This window comes from Rhynchophorus ferrugineus, unplaced genomic scaffold (genome assembly GCF_030347505.1).
Source record: "Rhynchophorus ferrugineus isolate W39M unplaced genomic scaffold, kcgeb_rfMv2 rfM1, whole genome shotgun sequence".
Taxonomy (NCBI): Eukaryota; Metazoa; Arthropoda; class Insecta; order Coleoptera; family Curculionidae; genus Rhynchophorus; species Rhynchophorus ferrugineus.
In genome coordinates, this window is record NW_027472580.1 from 4,767,042 (window position 1) to 4,787,594 (window position 20,553).

The 20,553-nt window shown below is 32.5% G+C and overlaps 1 protein-coding gene across 8 annotated transcripts in view; it reads right to left on the reverse strand.

Annotated features, from left to right (window-relative positions):
• The window catches only part of wake (ankyrin repeat and fibronectin type III domain containing protein wide awake), a 429,559-nt gene that overhangs the window by 48,891 nt on the left and 360,115 nt on the right, over positions 1–20,553 (reverse strand). For all 8 annotated transcript variants that reach the window (XM_076414707.1, XM_076414745.1, XM_076414698.1 and 5 more), the window contains 2 exons: positions 20,248–20,326; positions 9,162–9,265 (listed from right to left, as the gene is read on the reverse strand). In XM_076414707.1, the coding sequence (XP_076270822.1) occupies positions 9,162–9,265; positions 20,248–20,326 (183 nt within the window). The remainder of the gene's footprint in view (positions 1–9,161; positions 9,266–20,247; positions 20,327–20,553) is intronic.

Consider the following 20,553-nt stretch of genomic DNA (forward strand, 5'->3'; position numbering starts at 1 on the left):
GGTGGGATATAGGAATTAGAGAGAGATAACTTTATAAAATTATTAAAGGCATAATAGATAAGCAAAATAAATTAATCGAAATTATAGAATCAATGGAGGTCCAATAAAGAATGAAACAAATAAGGGAAATAAGTAGGAGCAACTTTGTCAACAGTTAAACAATATTTGGTTAACCAGCGAAGGGCAGGACTATTAATACCATATTTAGAAGAGGTAGTACGTTATTAGTTAAGAAGAGTAGATTCTATAAGAATTAAAGTGAAACTGAAAGTGAACTAAATACAACAAAGATAATATAAGACACAAGAAGGAAGAAAATGAGGAGGAAGATAAATAAGTAAAAACAGGAGAGAGAGAGAAAAAAAAAGTGTAGTCGCAGAGTATACTATAGACAAAAAAAAGTTGCAGTAAATAAAATGATAAACTATGATAATACAATTAACAAGGATTTAACACAGGCCTAAGAAAATAGTTAAAAAACAAACAAAACAAGATAACAATAAGGATGAAAAAGAGTAGTTTGTTTAAAAGCTTTATGGGGTGTTAATCTAAGCATTCATAAGACTGTTACGTCAATATATAAGTACTCGTGTAAAGAATGAATGATGTAACAGGTTAACTTCTTTGTCTAAAAAATATATTTCGTTCAAGAAGTCAGTGACTTGTAAAACTCTCCTCTTTTGACAATATAAAATATCTAACCATATTATATTAATATATTTCGATATTGTGCATTATGTGTTGCATACATCTAAAATTATATAATTATATATCGAATATATCCAACGTTAAAAATGGTCAAAAAATAATATTTCGACAAATGAGCGTTGACTTTCAAATTTTTAATAGAATTAACGAACTACAATCAGTAAATTAAAAAATCCAAAAAACAAATTGCACCGCACTATAACAAAACGAATATTTAAATGTCCAATTAGAATAAACTGGTATTTATTTATAGAACAGTTATATTGAGTTTGTTGGAAAGTAAACAACCCGCAATTGTTTCGGTTTCGGTGATTGGGCGAGCAACGTTCAAAATAATAGGCCGAAAGTCGAACGCCATTTAACGTTTATACCAATTCTGTGTATATTTTCAAAGTTTTAAATTATTTCACGAATTGGGCAAATATTTGCTGCTGTTCGTTTAATTAAACTGGCGCCGAGAATTGCGATTTTGTTCGGAACAGAACGGATTTTCGGTTCAAATTAGATGTGACCAGATCCTGACAAATGTGCCTTGCGAGGATGACGGTTCAGCAGCTTTACGCGCAAATCCTCGCGTTTTCTTTGGTAACTTTAATCGGTATAATGAAGGACTGACGTCTATAATCCTTCCGATAAAATAGTCGAATATATTGCCAAATTAAGTTTGCAAAAACGTAAAATTCGTTTTAAACCCCCAATGTCTATTAGTGAAGATAATTGTTAAACGACCTAATATAATAATTACATTAACTTTGACATTTGCTTACACAAAATAACGATTCTCTGGTCGGTTAGTTCGAACAGCAATGAGATAATTGGGAGCCAGTAAACTGACTTAAAAGAGGTAGATTATTGATATTATTAAATATTTAGTTGCTACGGTTTTATTGGAAATATTTTTAGTGTATTGTAGCTACACTGAATATTAGTATGGTTAATGTGACTGAGATATGTCAAAAAATAAAAAAACAATATAATGTAAAACCATTTCGAAAAAGCGGAACATGTTTAAAATGTTCCTGATAATTTACAGTTCGTGTTCCAGAAAGGCCAGAAAATATAATCTTAATGAAACATTTGTTTCGAGCATTTTTCGGTTTAAATTTATAGTCTTTTCGTGATCTTCCCCTGGCGAGATTAAAGGCAACATTTCTCTACGGCCGTTTGTTAAAAAGTCATACATTTATTTATACGAGAAGGTGAACATTGAAATTTAAAATAATAGGCCGAAAGTCGAACGCCATTTAACGTTTATACCACTTCTGTGTATATTTTCAAAGTTTTAAATTATTTCACGAATTGGGCAAATATTTGCTGCTGTTCGTTTAATTAAACTGGCGCCGAGAATTGCGATTTTGTTCGGAACAGAACGGATTTTCGGTTCAAATTAGATGTGACCAGATCCTGACAAATGCGCCTTGCGAGGATGACGGTTCAGCAGCTTTACGCGCAAATCCTCGCGTTTTCTTTGGTAACTTTAATCGGTATAATGAAGGACTGACGTCTATACTCCTTCCGATAAAACAGTCGAATATATTGCCAAATTCAGTTTGCAAAAACGTAAAATTCGTTTTAAACCCTGAGCTCCAATTTTTCCTTCTCATTTTACTAATTGGCATTATTCTAGCTGAAAAATGACAGAATTCTATCTGATACGTGGGAACATATAATCTAGTGTTGGGAACTATAAACTGAAAACGACTATCAACTGTTTAGTAATTGACTACTTTTTACTATCGACGTTCAGTCGCTATTTTTGGTTCGACTGATTTTGTTACTATTTACTGTAGACTGTTTCAGTAGTATACTTTTAGTTACTATTTTTGGTTCTACTAGTTCCAATCGACTGATTTTTAACGTTCTGGTTCTTAGTTATGTCATCGATTCGTTTTTTTTTATGATTAGATATATGTTTAAGTTCTATTGTATTGTCTATATTAATTATAGTATATTATTTAAAAATAGCAATTAACTCATTAAAATACGATAAAAGAATTGTGGGGTATTATTCCATTCTATTTTACGGATCCACAGAGCATTCAATAATATAATATAAAAGTAACTCTACTTCGTTTAAAATTAATTTATAAATTGCATGTTAATAGTAATCGGTAATTATTTTTTTCTTTTCTTTTTTAAAGCTAGTGCGTGAAGGAATTTGTATCTCCGTCTCGCTTATACTACCGTTGGAAAATATAAGCAGATATAAAATTAACTGGTCCAAGCAATTAACTCCGTCCTTCCCTCTCTCACAATTTATACAGGAAAGGGTTCGTACATCTTCGCCTGACATCACGAATTGAAAAAAAGTCGAACCGAAAATAGTAATTACTATTTTCAGTCGCTAGTTTCTTTGACTATCGACATGCATGTTCTGCCAGCAGCTTTTTCAGAAAACACGAGAGGACAACTTTGGGTTAAATGCTTGAGCTTTGGGCACATAATGACTGTGCAGGACCAGAATTTGAAACTTGGATATGAGTTTTTGCAAGTAAAATAATTAATTTCTTACGATTAGTGAAGCAATTCTTCATTTTTCGAAAAGATAATCTATTAATTCAATAAAACCTGGAATCTAACGAAAAAAGCAGCAGAAACAAAACTGAATACTAATATGTTGTATCTCTATGAGTAATCCGTAGAACCATGATGCGTGGGAACATATAATCTAGTGTTGGGAACTATCGACTGAAAACGACTATCAACTGTTTAGTAATTGACTACTTTTTATTAACGACTGTTTCAGTCGTTATTTTTGGTTTGACTGATTTTACTACTTTTTACTAGTGACTGTTTTCAGTCGCTATTTTCGGTCTGAGTGATTTTATTACTATTTACTATCGACTGTTTCATATCTAAAGGGATATATAAGAAGTTAAAAGAAACATTTTAATATTTTAAGTGAGCTTCCTTTAAATTAGCGTTGGGAACGACGTTGGGTTGTTTTCGACTGAAATTGACTATCGACTGTTTAGTAATTGACTACTTTTTACTATCGACTGTTTCATTCGCTATTTTTGGTTCGACTGATTTTACTTCTTTTAACTAGTGACTGTTTTCAGTTGTTATTTTCGGTCGGACTGATTTTGTTACTATTTACTATCGACTGTTTCATATCTAAAGGGATATATAAGAAGTTAAAAGAAACATTTTAATATTTTAAGTGAGGTTCCTTTAAATTAGCGTTGGGAACGATGTTGGGTTATTTTCGACTGAAATTGATTATCAACTGTTTAGTAATTGACTACTTTTTACTAACGACTGTTTCAGTCGTTATTTTTGGTTTGACTGATTTTACTACTTTTTACTAGTGACTGTTTTCAGTCGCTATTTTCGGTCTGAGTGATTTTATTACTATTTACTATCGACTGTTTCATATCTAAAGGGATATATAAGAAGTTAAAAGAAACATTTTAATATTTTAAGTGAGGTTCCTTTAAATTAGCGTTGGGAACAACGTTGGGTTGTTTTCGATTGAAATTGACTATCGACTGTTTAGTAAATGACTACTTTTTACTATCGACTGTTTCATTTGCTATTTTTGGTTCGACTGATTTTACTTCTTTTAACTAGTGACTGTTTTCAGTTGTTATTTTCGGTCGGACTGATTTTGTTACTATTTACTATCGACTGTTTCATATCTAAAGGGATATATAAGAAGTTAAAAGAAACATTTTAATATTTTAAGTGAGGTTCCTTTAAATTAGCGTTGGGGACGACGTTGGGTTGTTTTCGATTGAAATTGACTATCGACTGTTTAGTAATTGACCACTTTTTACTAACGACTGTTTCAGTCGTTATTTTTGGTTCGACTGATTTTACTTCTTTTAACTAGTGACTGTTTTCAGTTGTTATTTTCGGTCGGACTGATTTTGTTACTATTTACTATCGACTGTTTCATATCTAAAGGGATATATAAGAAGTTAAAAGAAACATTTTAATATTTTAAGTGAGGTTCCTTTAAATTAGCGTTGGGGACGACGTTGGGTTGTTTTCGATTGAAATTGACTATCGACTGTTTAGTAATTGACCACTTTTTACTAACGACTGTTTCAGTCGTTATTTTTGGTTCGACTGATTTTACTACTTTTTACTAGTGACTGTTTCAGTCGACTGGTTTCAGTCGCTATTTTCGGTCTGAGTGATTTTATTACTATTTACTATCGACTGTTTCATATCTAAAGGGATATATAAGAAGTTAAAAGAAACATTTTAATATTTTAAGTGAGGTTCCTTTAAATTAGCGTTGGGGACGACGTTGGGTTGTTTTCGATTGAAATTGACTATCGACTGTTTAGTAAATGACTACTTTTTACTATCGACTGTTTCATTTGCTATTTTTGGTTCGACTGATTTTACTTCTTTTAACTAGTGACTGTTTTCAGTTGTTATTTTCGGTCGGACTGATTTTGTTACTATTTACTATCGACTGTTTCATATCTAAAGGGATATATAAGAAGTTAAAAGAAACATTTTAATATTTTAAGTGAGGTTCCTTTAAATTAGCGTTGGGAACGACGTTGGGTTGTTTTCGATTGAAATTGACTATCGACTGTTTAGTAATTGACTACTTTTTACTATCGACTGTTTCATTTGCTATTTTTGGTTCGACTGATTTTACTTCTTTTAACTAGTGACTGTTTTCAGTTGTTATTTTCGGTCGGACTGATTTTGTTACTATTTACTATCGACTGTTTCATATCTAAAGGGATATATAAGAAGTTAAAAGAAACATTTTAATATTTTAAGTGAGGTTCCTTTAAATTAGCGTTGGGAACTACGTTGGGTTGTTTTCAATTGAAATTGACTATCGACTGTTTAGTAATTGACTACTTTTTATTAACGACTGTTTCAGTCGTTATTTTTGGTTCGACTGATTTTACTACTTTTTACTAGCGACTGTTTCAGTCGACTGTTTTCAGTTATTATTTTCGGTCGGACTGATTTTGCTACTATTTACTATCGACTGTTTCATATCTAAAGGGATATATAAGAAGTTAAAAGAAACATTTTAATATTTTAAGTGAGGTTCCTTTAAATTAGCGTTGGGAACTACGTTGGGTTGTTTTCGATTGAAATTAACTATCGACTGTTTAGTAATTGACTACTTTTTACTATCGACTGTTTCATTCGCTATTTTTGGTTCGACTGATTTTACTTCTTTTAACTAGTGACTGTTTTCAGTTGTTATTTTCGGTCGGACTGATTTTGTTACTATTTACTATCGACTGTTTCATATCTAAAGGGATATATAAGAAGTTAAAAGAAACATTTTAATATTTTAAGTGAGGTTCCTTTAAATTAGCGTTGGGAACTACGTTGGGTTGTTTTCAATTGAAATTGACTATCGACTGTTTAGTAATTGACTACTTTTTATTAACGACTGTTTCAGTCGTTATTTTTGGTTCGACTGATTTTACTACTTTTTACTAGCGACTGTTTCAGTCGACTGTTTTCAGTTATTATTTTCGGTCGGACTGATTTTGCTACTATTTACTATCGACTGTTTCATATCTAAAGGGATATATAAGAAGTTAAAAGAAACATTTTAATATTTTAAGTGAGGTTCCTTTAAATTAGCGTTGGGAACTACGTTGGGTTGTTTTCAATTGAAATTGACTATCGACTGTTTAGTAATTGACTACTTTTTATTAACGACTGTTTCAGTCGTTATTTTTGGTTCGACTGATTTTACTACTTTTTACTAGCGACTGTTTCAGTCGACTGTTTTCAGTTATTATTTTCGGTCGGACTGATTTTGCTACTATTTACTATCGACTGTTTCATATCTAAAGGGATATATAAGAAGTTAAAAGAAACATTTTAATATTTTAAGTGAGGTTCCTTTAAATTAGCGTTGGGAACTACGTTGGGTTGTTTTCAATTGAAATTGACTATCGACTGTTTAGTAATTGACTACTTTTTACTATCGACTGTTTCATTCGCTATTTTTGGATCGACTGATTTTACTTCTTTTAACTAGTGACTGTTTTCAGTTGTTATTTTCGGTCGGACTGATTTTGTTACTATTTACTATCGACTGTTTCATATCTAAAGGGATATATAAGAAGTTAAAAGAAACATTTTAATATTTTAAGTGAGGTTCCTTTAAATTAGCGTTGGGAACTACGTTGGGTTGTTTTCGATTGAAATTAACTATCGACTGTTTAGTAATTGACTACTTTTTACTATCGACTGTTTCATTCGCTATTTTTGGTTCGACTGATTTTACTTCTTTTAACTAGTGACTGTTTTCAGTTGTTATTTTCGGTCGGACTGATTTTGTTACTATTTACTATCGACTGTTTCATATCTAAAGGGATATATAAGAAGTTAAAAGAAACATTTTAATATTTTAAGTGAGGTTTCTTTAAATTAGCGTTGGGAACGACGTTGGGTTGTTTTTGACTGAAATTTACTATCGACTGTTTAGTAATTGACTACCTTTTACTAACGACTGTTTCAGTCGTTATTTTTGGTTCGACTGATTTTACTACTTTTTACTAGCGACTGTTTCAGTCGACTGTTTTCAGTTGTTATTTTCGGTCGGACTGATTTTGCTACTATTTACTATCGACTGTTTCATATCTAAAGGGATATATAAGAAGTTAAAAGAAACATTTTAATATTTTAAGTGAGCTTCCTTTAAATTAGCGTTGGGAACGACGTTGGGTTGTTTTCGATTGAAATTGACTATCGACTGTTTAGTAATTGACTACTTTTTACTAACGACTGTTTCAGTCGCTATTTTCGGTCCGACTGATTTTGTTACTATTTACTGTATACTATTTCAGTAGTATACTTTTAGTTACTATTTTTGGTTCTACTAGTTTCAATCGACTGATTTTTAACGTTCTGGTTCTTAATTATGTCATCGATTCGTTTTTTTTATGATTAGGTATATGTTTAAGTTCTATTGTATTGTCCATATTTATTATAGTATATTATTTAAAAATAACAATTAACTCATTAAAATACGATAAAACACTTGTGGGGTATTATTCCATTCTATTTTACAGATCCACAGAGCATTCAATAATATAATATAAAAGTAACTCTACTTCGTTTAAAATTAATTTATAAATTGCATGTTAATAGTAATCGGTAATTATTTTTTTCTTTTCTTTTTTAAAGCTAGTACGTGAAGGAATTTGTATCTCCGTCTCGCTTATACTACCGTTGGAAAATATAAGCAGATATAAAATTAACTGGTCCAAGCAATTAACTCCGTCCTTCCCTCTCTCACAATTTATACAGGAAAGGGTTCCTACTACATCTTCGCCTGACATCACGAATTGAAATAGTAATTACTATTTTCAGTCGCTAGATTTTTTGACTATCGACACTTTCGACTGTTTTGCGACTATCGCCTGTTTTCGCTCGATAGTTCCGTACGCTAGTCTAAACTATTTAAATTGATAGTAGAGAGCCTCTATAGTATTTATCCGCCCTTGGTTTTTAAATTGGCTATATCACAAAAAAATAATGCTCAATCAGCACTCAAAAATCACCTTTTTCATATTTGTTGAAATTATAAAGGTAAGTAACCTTCTGTAACCTAGGTGTCTGTGGCTGTCAAACTCAAACTAAATCACGCAGCTTGCTCAGAAGCTCATAGTCGTCTATTAATAAAGTGAACTTATTTAAATGTATTAATATATTATTATTAGTCGTTAGTGACTAACAATTTTTCTTTGCAGTAATTTAAAACCAGATGCTAGGTACTAGTTGAAACTAGTATTTAGTTCACTATACCATACAATTACACAAAATTATACAATTTGGTTCTCTTGAGTCTATCCAAGAATCGTTGCACTTCGGTGTTAACATTGGAATAGAGTCTTTCCTTATGTTTTGTTGCGAATTCCAGTTAGACTCCGAAGGTCTCGGCGTAAGTAACTAATCCTGTAGTATCTGGGTGCATCCATAATATTTCTCAGTACTTTCTGAAGTACTTGTACCATGTTGATTGATATTGCTTCCCGTAGAACAACCCCATAACATGGATAATCCATACATAATTATGTATGGATAGTTTAGATCTTCTTCCACATAATCAATAGTTTTTTTTGAATTTTAATTCGACTTCTTTTCTTTTTTTTTTATGTGTTCTTAAGCTGTGATGCATTTAAAATTACTGCGGGGGAAATTCAAAAAGTAACTGACTTAAACTGCCCTCGTATTACAAGTCAGAATTATCAGAATTTATGTCAGTATAAATTTTAATTTGATTTTATTTAAGTATGATTGACTTGGCTAATTGATTGATTTGATTTGACTATTTATTTAATTATTATGAGTGTGTATTTTTAATCATTTTTAAAAATAACTAATAACCGTTTCCTTATCACGAAGAGTTATTAGGTAATATTTATATATCAAAAGGGTAGTAAAATATTTAGTTAATAACAATAATAATGGTTACAACATCTAAATGGAATATTATTACTTACACTGGCTGCCTTCTCTGCCTCCAAATGAAATTAGCATTTTGGCCATAGGTCTGTTGTTGCTCAAAACTGCAATATCCAATGGCGAGAGCATATCTGAATTTACACTAAAAAAGAAAAGATGATAATTAATATTAACAAATGTTCAATAAGAGTATAATAGGTGTTTTATTTAATTATACAGAATTACTAATATTAATTGTATTATATGTTATAAAGGTGTTTGAAGCGCTTTCAAAAAATGCCCTGCTTGCACCACTACAAACATCTAAAGACTAAAGAAATATTTACACTTGCTTTGGGAAACGATGTCTTGTCCTCCATACAATCAATAAGACATCTAATTATTTATTTAAAATAAGCGGGTTCATATTTAATAAGAACTTCCTCTAATATTAAATATTAGATTGCGATATAAACATTCAACTATCGTTATCAATTGTAATAAACGTTCTGCTAACAAAATTATAGTAATGGGGCGCTACAAGTGAGCTATTAAGCATTATCACTAAGTACTGTGTTTATGTTTGCTATTACCCACGTTACCGATTAAGATCTAATATGTCCTAGAGATGAGCAAGTAATGATAATTAGAAGAGAAACTAAACCGGAAGGATATATAGTAATCCGTTTTAACATTATTACATACTATGTATTAAATTACTAAGTACTAGATAGATATTATAGAAATATTTTTTATATCGCATTGAAACTGTTTATTAATCAACAAACATTTTTATATTAAAGTGTTGTATAAATCGAACTACACGTAAAAACACATTTGCTGCTATATTCTATTCAAACGTTTTTTGTACATACGTCATCAAGATGTTTAATGTATTGCCTGCCGCAATTTGTAAATTCGTTTCAGAATCAGACAATGATTTCCTTCTCATTTTATTCTAGTTAAAAAGAGACACAATGCTGTCTTATTAGTTCGACCGTGTAAACGAATGAGCCTATCAAAGTCGTGCGGTTGTCAGACGAATGAAAAATTCTTGAAAGCAATAGTAATAAGAGGTTATAACTCTAATCTATAAACTATTGTGGCTGTATAATTAAGTGTAGTTTTAGATGTATTATAATGTTAAAATAAATTATATTTGATAATATTTTTGTTCAATTATTTTATTACGTTACAAGAAACTTTGAGCTACGCTGGTGTATTCTTCAAAACTCTAGCAACGTGTGGCCGATCGTTATTATGGAAGAAAAGTACTTTGCAACTGTTACTGTCTAATGCAGGTCTGTTTACAACTATATGTCATATAATGTCTTCAATTGACATTTGTAGATATCTGCAGTAACAGTTTAATTTGATTTCACCCGATTGTTTGGAAACTGTTGATTCATCAACGCCTACGCTATGATTATGATGGTAAAATGAGTTTTTTATTCAACATAATTCCCTTCAAGGGTGATGCACTGATTTTAACGACCCTTCAACTTTTCGATACAATTTTTGTAGTACGATCTGTCATTTGCTTCAAAATATGCCTAAGTTTCGGCGATCACCTCTTTATTCGACGAAAATTTCTTCCCAGCGAGAATTCTTTTGAGATTTGAGAACAGGAAATAGTCACTGGGAGCCAGATCTGGAGAATACGGTGGGTGAGGAAGCAATTCGAAGCCCAATTCAAGGATTTTTGCCATCGTTTTCACTGATTTGTGACACGGTGCATTGTCTTGGTGAAGCAGAACTTTCATTTTCTTCAAATGCGGCCGTTTTTTGGCGATTTTGTCCTTCAAACGGTCCATTAACGCCACGTAATAGTCGCTGTTGATGGTCCTTCCTTTTTCAAGGTAGTCAATCAACATTATTCCATGCGCATCCTAACATACAGACGCCATAACCTTGCCAGCCGACTATTCAGTTTTCCCACGTTTTGGAGCGGGTGTATTGGACTGTCGATTGGACTTCGGAGTGAAATGCGCGCAGCACCCACTTTGCACAGAGCTTTCTCATACCCAAATATTCGTGAATGATATGATGTACACGTCCAGTTGATATCTTTAGAGTCTGCTATTTCATTCAATTTCAATTTATGGTCATTGAAAATCATTTTGTGGATTTTTTTAGTTTTCGTCGGTAACAACCTCTCTTGGGCGTCCGCTGCGTTTACCGTGTTCGGTGCTCATTTCACCACGTCTAAGCTTAACATACCAATTCACAAAGCAATATTTTATCAACATGCGAAATTAATTTTTATGCATTTTTTTCACAGTAACAAAAGTTGCTTCACTGAAAATGCTAGAATTCACAAACTAATGATGCAACACTTTATACACGCATTTTTTGAGGGTTAGGGCTAACTACAAAACATATGGATTTAATTCTAGTAGCGCCATCTATGTATCAGGCCGGCACATTGTCAGGCAATTGACCTGTTAAGTCTTGTAATTTATTGGCTTACAAAGCTCTAAGTCTTGGCCCCCAGGCAGTCATTGACATAAAAATTACTACATTTAAATCATTGAAACTAAAATCGACAATTGGGATATAAGTAGCATTACCATACATTTTTAAAAATATTTGATCGACTTCGATGGTAATAAGAACGACTTTGTAATGCTTAATATTGAGAATTGAGCGTACTCCAATACATTAGGCAGGAAAACGGTGTTAGGTACACAGCTGAAAAATGTTAAGACTATTTCTGAAACGACACAACGATAATAAACTGTCACTAAGAAAGTTACAGGAATGTTATTGACAAGAACAATTTGTTTCATCTTTTGGACGAAATATACGAGAACAATAAAGGCAAAGAACAAAAAAAAGTCTAGAAATAAGAAAACAAAAAAGTATAATGATGTGATAGATACTGAAGCTGAAGAAGAATTTGATGTAGATACTGAGCCAGATGCCATAATAGGGAAAGAAGCCCCTGACTTTGTAAATGCAAAACGCATGTTCTGCCAGCAACTTTTTCAGAAAACACGAGAGGACAACTCTGGGTTAAATGCTTGAGCTTTGTGCACATAATGACTGTGCAGGGCCAGAATTTCAAACTTGGATATGTGTTTTTTGCAAGTAAAATAATCAATTTCTTACGATTAGTGATGCAATTGTTCAGTTTTCGAAAAGATAATCTGTTAATTCAATAAAACCTGGAATCTAACGAAAAAAGCAGCAGAAACCAAACTGAACACTGATATGTCGTATCTCTACGAGTAATCCGTAAAACCATGACCTGTTTCTCCTCGCTAATTATCAAAACCCATCAGAAAAGTGTTAATAAAACGGCCACACATCGTTGGCTCACTGCAAATCACGGAAGCTCGCAATTCTAATTCTGTAATTTGATTATGGCCCGTTTGTTGGCGCAACGGCTCTCTAATCCGATTAATCCCGTTCGACCTTGTTCGCCGGGGTGTGACGGGTTGCCGCCCGTTTTTCTCTTTTGTTCGGCGACGGATAGAGGCGCGTAGATTGGTCGGACTCGACGTGTTTATTAATGAGTCCCGCGGTTTCGCCCGGAATTCGGAAGGTGGTGTAGCGGCCTGGTCCGTTTTTTGCGCACGTTTACTTTTTGTCTTGGAGAAGGAGGAGCACCGGGCCAGAAATATACACCGGCCGAATTCGATTAGTTGTAATTAGATGAATACATCCTGTAATCGCTTATTTTACTCTGATATTGCTTATAAAAACAGTTGCTATATAAATATTAGTCTAACATGTCAATTGAAAAGTCCCCTACTATAACAAAACACATTTTTTGGCAAAATTAGTTTTCTTTATTCAACATAATTCCTTTTAAGGGTGATAAACTGATTATAGCCCTGATATTATTCCCTCCAACTTTTCGATACTATTTTTGTAGTACGATTTGTCTTTTGCTTCAAAATAGGCCTCACTTTCGGCGATCACCTTTACATTCGACGAAAATTTTGCAGAGCATTCTTTTGAGATATGAGAATAGGAAATAGTCACAGGGGGCCAGATCTGGAGAATACGATGGATGAGGAAGCAATTCGAAACCAAATTCATGGATTTTTGCCATCGTTTTCACCGACTTGTGACACGGTGCATAGTCTTGGTGAAGTAGCACTTTCTTTTTCTTCAAATGTGGCCGTTTTTTTTGGCGATTTCGTCCTTCAAACGATCCAATAACGCTATATAATAATCGCTGTTGATGATCCTAAAATACAGACGCCATAACCGAGTAAGCGCGCTAATATAAAGTTAGATATCAACTTACAAAAACACTAATATCATTTTGAAAGCATTTTACACATGCGCGTTCCAAAATACAGACGCCATAACTTTGCCAGCCAACTGTTGCGTTTTTCCACTCTTTGGAGCGGTTCACCGTGTGCAGTCCACTCGAATGTCTGTGTATTGGACTTCGGAGTAAAATGATGGAACCATGTTTCATTCGTTGTCACATATAGACGGAAAAACTCGGGTTCATTACGCTTGATCATCTTCAAACACTACTCCGAATGATCAACTCGTCGTTGTTTTTGTTAAAAGTCAGCTCGCGTGGCACCCACTTTGCACAGAGCTTTCTCATACCTAAATATTCGTGAATAATATGATATCATTTGATATCTTTAGAGTGTTTACTATTTCATTCAATTTCAATTTACGGCCATTCAAAATCATTTTGTGGATTTTCTTAATGTTTTCGTCGGTAACAACCTTTTTTGGACGTCCACTGCGTTCACCGTCTTCGGTGCTCATTTCACCAAACAAACAAAAAACACGTTAACGTTTTTGCTTCAACTGTATTTTTTCCCTTCAAAAAGTAATATTTTATCAAGACGCGAAATTCCTTTTTATCCTTTTTTCGCAATAACAAAAGTTGTTTCATTCAAAATGCTATAATTCACAAACTAATGATCCAACAGCTGTCAAATTTATACACGCATCTTTTGAGGTTTAGGGCTAACTAAAAAATATATTGATTTAATTCTAGTAGCGCAATCTATGTGTCAGGCCAGGGACTTTTCAATTGACCTGTTATATAACAGACAAATAACAGTGGATCACGTCATCACAATGTATAGTCCATTCAAAATGACAGTGAACTCACTTCATCAATATGTTTAATGTGTTGCCTGTCACAATTCTCCCTTCTCATTTTACTCTAGTTAAAAGGAGACACAATGCTGTCTGATAAGTTCGAACATGTAACCGAATCAGTCTACAAAATTCGTCCGGTTGTCAAACTTATGCAAAATTCCTCAAAATATTAATTATAATAACTACAGAATATAAACCGGAAGATAGTTTACCGCTTTGCTTTTTTTTATATATTTCAAATCTCTGCTTATTATTACTCTGATTAAAAATGCCGAAGCCACACATAACAGATTGTGTCTCTAATCAGGAACCCCTCTCTAATTGTGGCCCCCTCTTGCCAGTACAATTCGTTAGACATTTTTACTGTTAGACATTAAGTTGTCGTGGTTTTTGTTGAATTTTAAGCGTATCTCAAAATATCTCAAAAAATGAAGAATATAATTTTGGATTCACCGAAAAGAAACCGTCCTTATATGAAGCGGATCAAATAAAATGCATAAAACAGTGAGTAGTTTTCTCAATATAAACATAATTTAATGCAATTATCTCAGAGGAAACTGTTAGCCTGGAAAGTATCTATAGAAAACTTACGGATATGCAGCTCTTTGAAGGATGTAGAAGTCTAATGAAACTTTCGGAAGTTAAAATAAAAAAAAAGACTTATTATTTCAATTTGTGTATTTAGATGAGACATGGATATTTCAGAATGGGTCCAATATACCAATATGATAACTAATTAATATACGATAACTGTAGGAAATCTGATTATAGAGTGTAAAATATTTATGTGCATAGATATGTGTGTTGTGTAGTTCAGAATAAACAAGAGCATTTGGTTAAAATGTGAGAGGTGAGAAAGAATACTAACTATTTTGCAGATATGGCAAATGCATTAGGAATAATGCAGTGATTGAATCTAATTTTATCAAGAAATATAGTAACAGAACAAACTAAGGAGAAATATAGTGATATCAAAATGACCTTACAGTGAAAAACCCTAACAAAGGAAACTAATATAAAAGATAAATATGGTCTCCAATGAAAGTACAATACATTACTTGAATATACAATTGTTAATTAGGTGAATTAGGCCTCCACAGAATACCACTACATAGAAAAACGCGCCTAGAAATGTATGATCTATAATATGAAAAACATAACTCAAACTTATAAACTATTATAACTTTATAATTAAAGGTAGTTTTAAGTCCTCTGATAATATATGCGTTAGATGTACAATAATGTTAAAATAAATTATAGTTGATAACACCATTTTCGTTTCATTATTTTATTTAAATTTGAATAGTGTTGCATGTCAAATGAGCTAAAACTCACAAGTTGATGCGGCAACATTGCGACGATTTGACGTCATCAATTCAGACGACGTGAGATTGCTGTTTTATTGAATGGACTATATCTCTATTTAACAAGAATATAATGAGAAGGAATAAACTGTTTGGTATTAAAAAAACAATCTGTATTAGGCAATCTATTATATATTTTGATGACGTGATTTCACTGTTATTTTGAATAGATTATACAATATTGCTTGATGTGTCCGATAAAATGTCTTAGATAGAGTATTATTAATATTGAGTTGTTACGGTTTTATAGAAAATATTTTTAGTGTGTTGTAGCTGCGCTGAATATTAGCATAATTAATGTAACTAAAATTCCTCAAAAAATACAATACAATGCCGTATTCACCAGAAAGAAATCGTTCATATTGTTCATTATATTGTTTATCAGCTCGAAAAAGCTACAAGGCTGCTTTCTCCAGTGAAAAAGTCTCAATCCTAAAAAGGCTCTTGATACTGATAGATCTTGATAATCACCTATATTATTGAAAGAGCTGCCGCGAAAGCAATTGTTATGTTGGCATATCATATCTAAGGAGAATAATCACATATTAAAGTGGCATCAATAATTATCTTTAAAAAAACTGATAAACCGACAAAACAGGTCAGATTTTATAGATCTATCTTATTGCTCCCGCGAAAATTCAATTAAAAAATGTTAAAGCACTTATAAAAATATCAGATTTCCAGTTTTGATTTCGACCATAAGAAGTGGCTAGCAAGAGGTTGTCGAAAAGGTGTTTGAAGAAAAATAATACTGCCCTGTGACATTCCTTAACATGTGGCTTAACAAGACAAATAGTTAGAAATCTTAGAAATTGTTTCGAAAAAAAAATTAGAGTTTCTCACGAATATTTTAACGTATTTCGACCGGAGTTCCAGAAGGTAGTGTCTTGGGCCCATTCCTCTATCTGCTTTACACTACTGATACTCTAAAAACAAAAGAGACAGTTTTTGGAACATTATGGCTAAGGACATTTGTCGGTATAGAGCCGTAGAGAAAGTACAAGTGGCAGTCAAGAAGATACACAAATGGACTAGGGACTGGAAAATACAGCTTAATAGCTCCAAATCTATCCATGTCAATTTCGCGTTGAGGTGATTTAACATATAATGGTGCATGCATGTATTTTGATCAGCAATGTCTATTAGTGAAAATAACTGTTAAACGACCTAATATAATAATTACATTCGATAATTTTAAACTTTGTTTATACAAAATAATGATTCTCTGGTTAGTTACTTCGAACAGGAATGAGATAATTGGGAGTCAGTAAAATGACTTAGAGATGTAGATTATTGATATTATTAAATATTTAGTTGTTGCGGTTTTATTGGAAATATTTTTAGTGTATTGTAGCTAGACTGAGTATTAGTATGGTTAATGTGACTGAAATATCTCAAAAAATTAAAAAAAAAAAAACAATATAATGTCACCAGAAAGAAAGCGTCCACATTCGAAACTACATGTTTTCATGATTTTGATTCGTTTCGAACCATTTCGAAAAAGCGGAACATATTTAAAATGTTCCTCATAAAATACAGTTCGTATTCCAGAAAGGCGAGAAAAGAGAATCTTAATGAAACATTTATTTCGAGCATTTTTCGGTTTAAATTTATAGTCTTTTCGTGATCTTCCCCTGGCGAGTTTAAAGGCAACATTTATCCATTGCCCGTTTGTTAAAAAGTCATACATTTATTTATACGAGAAGGTGAACATTGAAATTTAAAATAACCCCAGAGAAAATACGACCTACCGGACGTTTTTCCGATTTCCAATAATTTTCCGAGATATATTACGGCAAAATAGGCAAAAACAAAATGAAATTTGTAGTTTTGTTATAAGGGTTTCATGTAGCTCGGATTGATATGAATAATTCAGTTTGACCTTTATGTTGAAAGTCCTAGACGGCTTGGTTATGCAGAAATCAGAGTCAGTTTATATCTAATGAATATTTTATATGAATGAACTTTACCGGTGATTTTATGTAAGCGTCTAACATAGTTTAAAAAAAAGAAAAATTGGTTTTAGCGCATGTTGAAGTAACATAAGGTATTACTGCTAAATTTTGTTTTGTAGTTTGGCTAGTTTTGTTTGTTGTATATATATATATATATATATATATATATATATATATATATATATATATATATATATATATATATATGAAAGAATATATACATCTCCGTCTGGCTTATACTTCAGTTGGAAAATATAAGCACATAAAATTAACTGCTCCAAGCAATTATCTCCGTCCTTTCCTCTCTCACACATTCTGCAGGAAATGATTTGTACGTCTTCGTCTGACATCACGAATTGAAAAAAAAAAAACAGTCGAACCGTGTATTTTACTGAAAATAACCATTTTATATTTTATAATTACTATTTTCAGTCGCTAGTTTCTTGAATATCGACTCTTTCGACTGTTTTGCGACTATCGACTCTTTCGAATATATGTTATCCCATCTATAGTTATAACAAAGAGTAACTATAGTGCAATCGAGAGGTAACAGCTCTTATTATTATCTTAATATCTTAGAGATAAAGGTGGTACTATTCCACTACTGAATCAAAAGTAATTTAAATCAAGAAAATGGCGATTCGGGAAGGTTTTCTTCAGAAAAGAAAGAAGAGAAGAGAGGCTGTTTATAGCGATTATTAAAGGATAGAAATTGATGTGACATAGTCCAGAAATTTTAGTGTTAAACATATTGAGCATATTGTTTATCAGCCCGAAATAGTCATAAGGCAGTTTTCTCCAGTGAGTCTCAATCCTAAAAAGGCTCCTGGTACTGATAGATCTGATGATCACCTAGATTATTGAAAGATCTGCCACGAAAAACAATTGTTATGTTGACATATTACATATAAGGTGAATCATCACCTTTTTTAAGATGGTATAAATAATTATGTATAAAAAACCTGACAAACCGACAGAACAGGTCGAATTTTACAGATCTAGTAATATCCACATATTTCGAGAAACTTCTATTAAAACATGTTAAAACACTTATAAAAATATCAGAATTTCAGTTTAGATTTCGAAGTCACCATTTAAAATTCGACCATACGAAGTGTATAGAGTAATAGAGATTATTGAAAAGGCGTTTGAAGAAAGATAATACTGCATTGCGATATTCCTGATCGCCTGTCAAGCTTTTTACCGGGTATGTCATTTGGGACTGATCCACAAGATAAATAGTTAGCAATTGTTTCGAAAGAAAATTGAGGGTTTCTCATGAAGGGACATTTTTAACATTTAAACCTATTTCCGCGGGAGTTGCACAATATAGTCTCTTGGGACCATTCCCGTATCTGTTCTACACTGCTGATATTCCAAAGACAAAACAAACGGTCCTTGGAACATTTGTCGACGACACAATCATAATAACTAGATAATTTATCTGCATAGTGCCGTAGAAAAAGTACAAATGGCCCTTAACAAAATCCACAAATTGACTAGAATCTGGAAAATACAGCTGAATAGCTCCAAATCTGTTCATGTCAGTTTCGCGTTGCGGCGATTTAACATATAATGGTGCTTGTATGTATTTTGGTCAACGCTATCTATTAGTGAAAATAACTGTTAGATAACCTAATCTAACAATTATATTCGATCATTTTGACATATATTTACACAATATAATGATTTTACATTTAGAATTATTGAGCTTCTTGAGTGTATACAGCGGCTAGTAATGGAATATCGACATTCACTACTTTTGCAACCAAAGCCCATCAAACACATTTAGAAGCTCATAGTGATGCTGCTCCTGTCTACAGGATTTAAAAGTGGTGATTTTGATATCAATGATAAAGAACGACCTGGGTAAAAAAAGTTCAAAGACAACACACTTCAAAACTTACTGGACAAAAATATAGATCAATATACATACGCACTTGATGTATTAACAGTTTCCAGGCAAAAACAGAAGTGTTAAAATTCAACGTAGGGCAAAAGACCCCCTAACATTTTGATTTCCTATAACCTTTCTTAAAAAATATAAGTAAGTTGGGTTTTCATAGAAAGTTTATTTGGTATTTATATTTTTTTGTTATAATTGAAAAATGGTATCGGCTAAATGGTGACCGCGATTCGCTTTGCAACTTTCGGCTGTTTTTAAGGAACTTTTCATAAAAACTTTTGATTTTAAAAAACCTCATAAGAATAAATCGGTTGCTGTTAAATCCGGAGACCTGGCTGGTCATGCTAAATCGACACTTCGCGAAATTAGTCGTCATAGAATAATTGAATAATTGAGCGAGCTGTGTGTACTATGGCCTCATCTTGCTGAAACCACATGTCCTCTATTCCTTGCTCTTCCATTTCAGGCACAAGAAAATTTCGAATCATGTCTTGGTACCGTTCAGCAGTAACAGTAACTGCTTGTCATTTTCAAAAAAATAGGGACTAATAGTGTTTCCAGCATGAGTACCACACCAGTTGCTTTTAGTGTGGATGTCTGTGAGAGAATTCTCTGTTTCCCAAAACCGACTGTTCTTTTTATTGACGTGGCCACTGAGAAGAAAATGGGCTTCATCGCCAGTCTGCCGTCGTACCGTGCTGTCGAAAATTCGCATGTAAAGGATAAATTGTGGTTTTATGAGGCACTGGACGAATTTGACGCAATTATATTTTCAATAAATATTGCCACCATTTGTGTTTATATCAATTAATATTAACATTTCTTAATTACTTACCTATTAATATCAGCATCTGTAGACTCCAGTATAGTTTTGGCTTTTTCTAGATGCCCGCATTCTACCGCAGAGAACAAAGCTGCAACAAATTAAATCAATTATTCAAATATGCTTAAAATAGATATAAATTAGGTTATAATAAAATAACATTTAACTTTTTTTAAGCTCTGTTTTTAATAGTTTCATATTCTTGACGATCATTCGAATAAAGCATGTGTGTGACATGTAGAGAGTGTTTTTTCGAGTACAAGGAAATAATTCCCATAACCTTAAGGATGAACAGAAGTTGAATATGAATTACGCAGT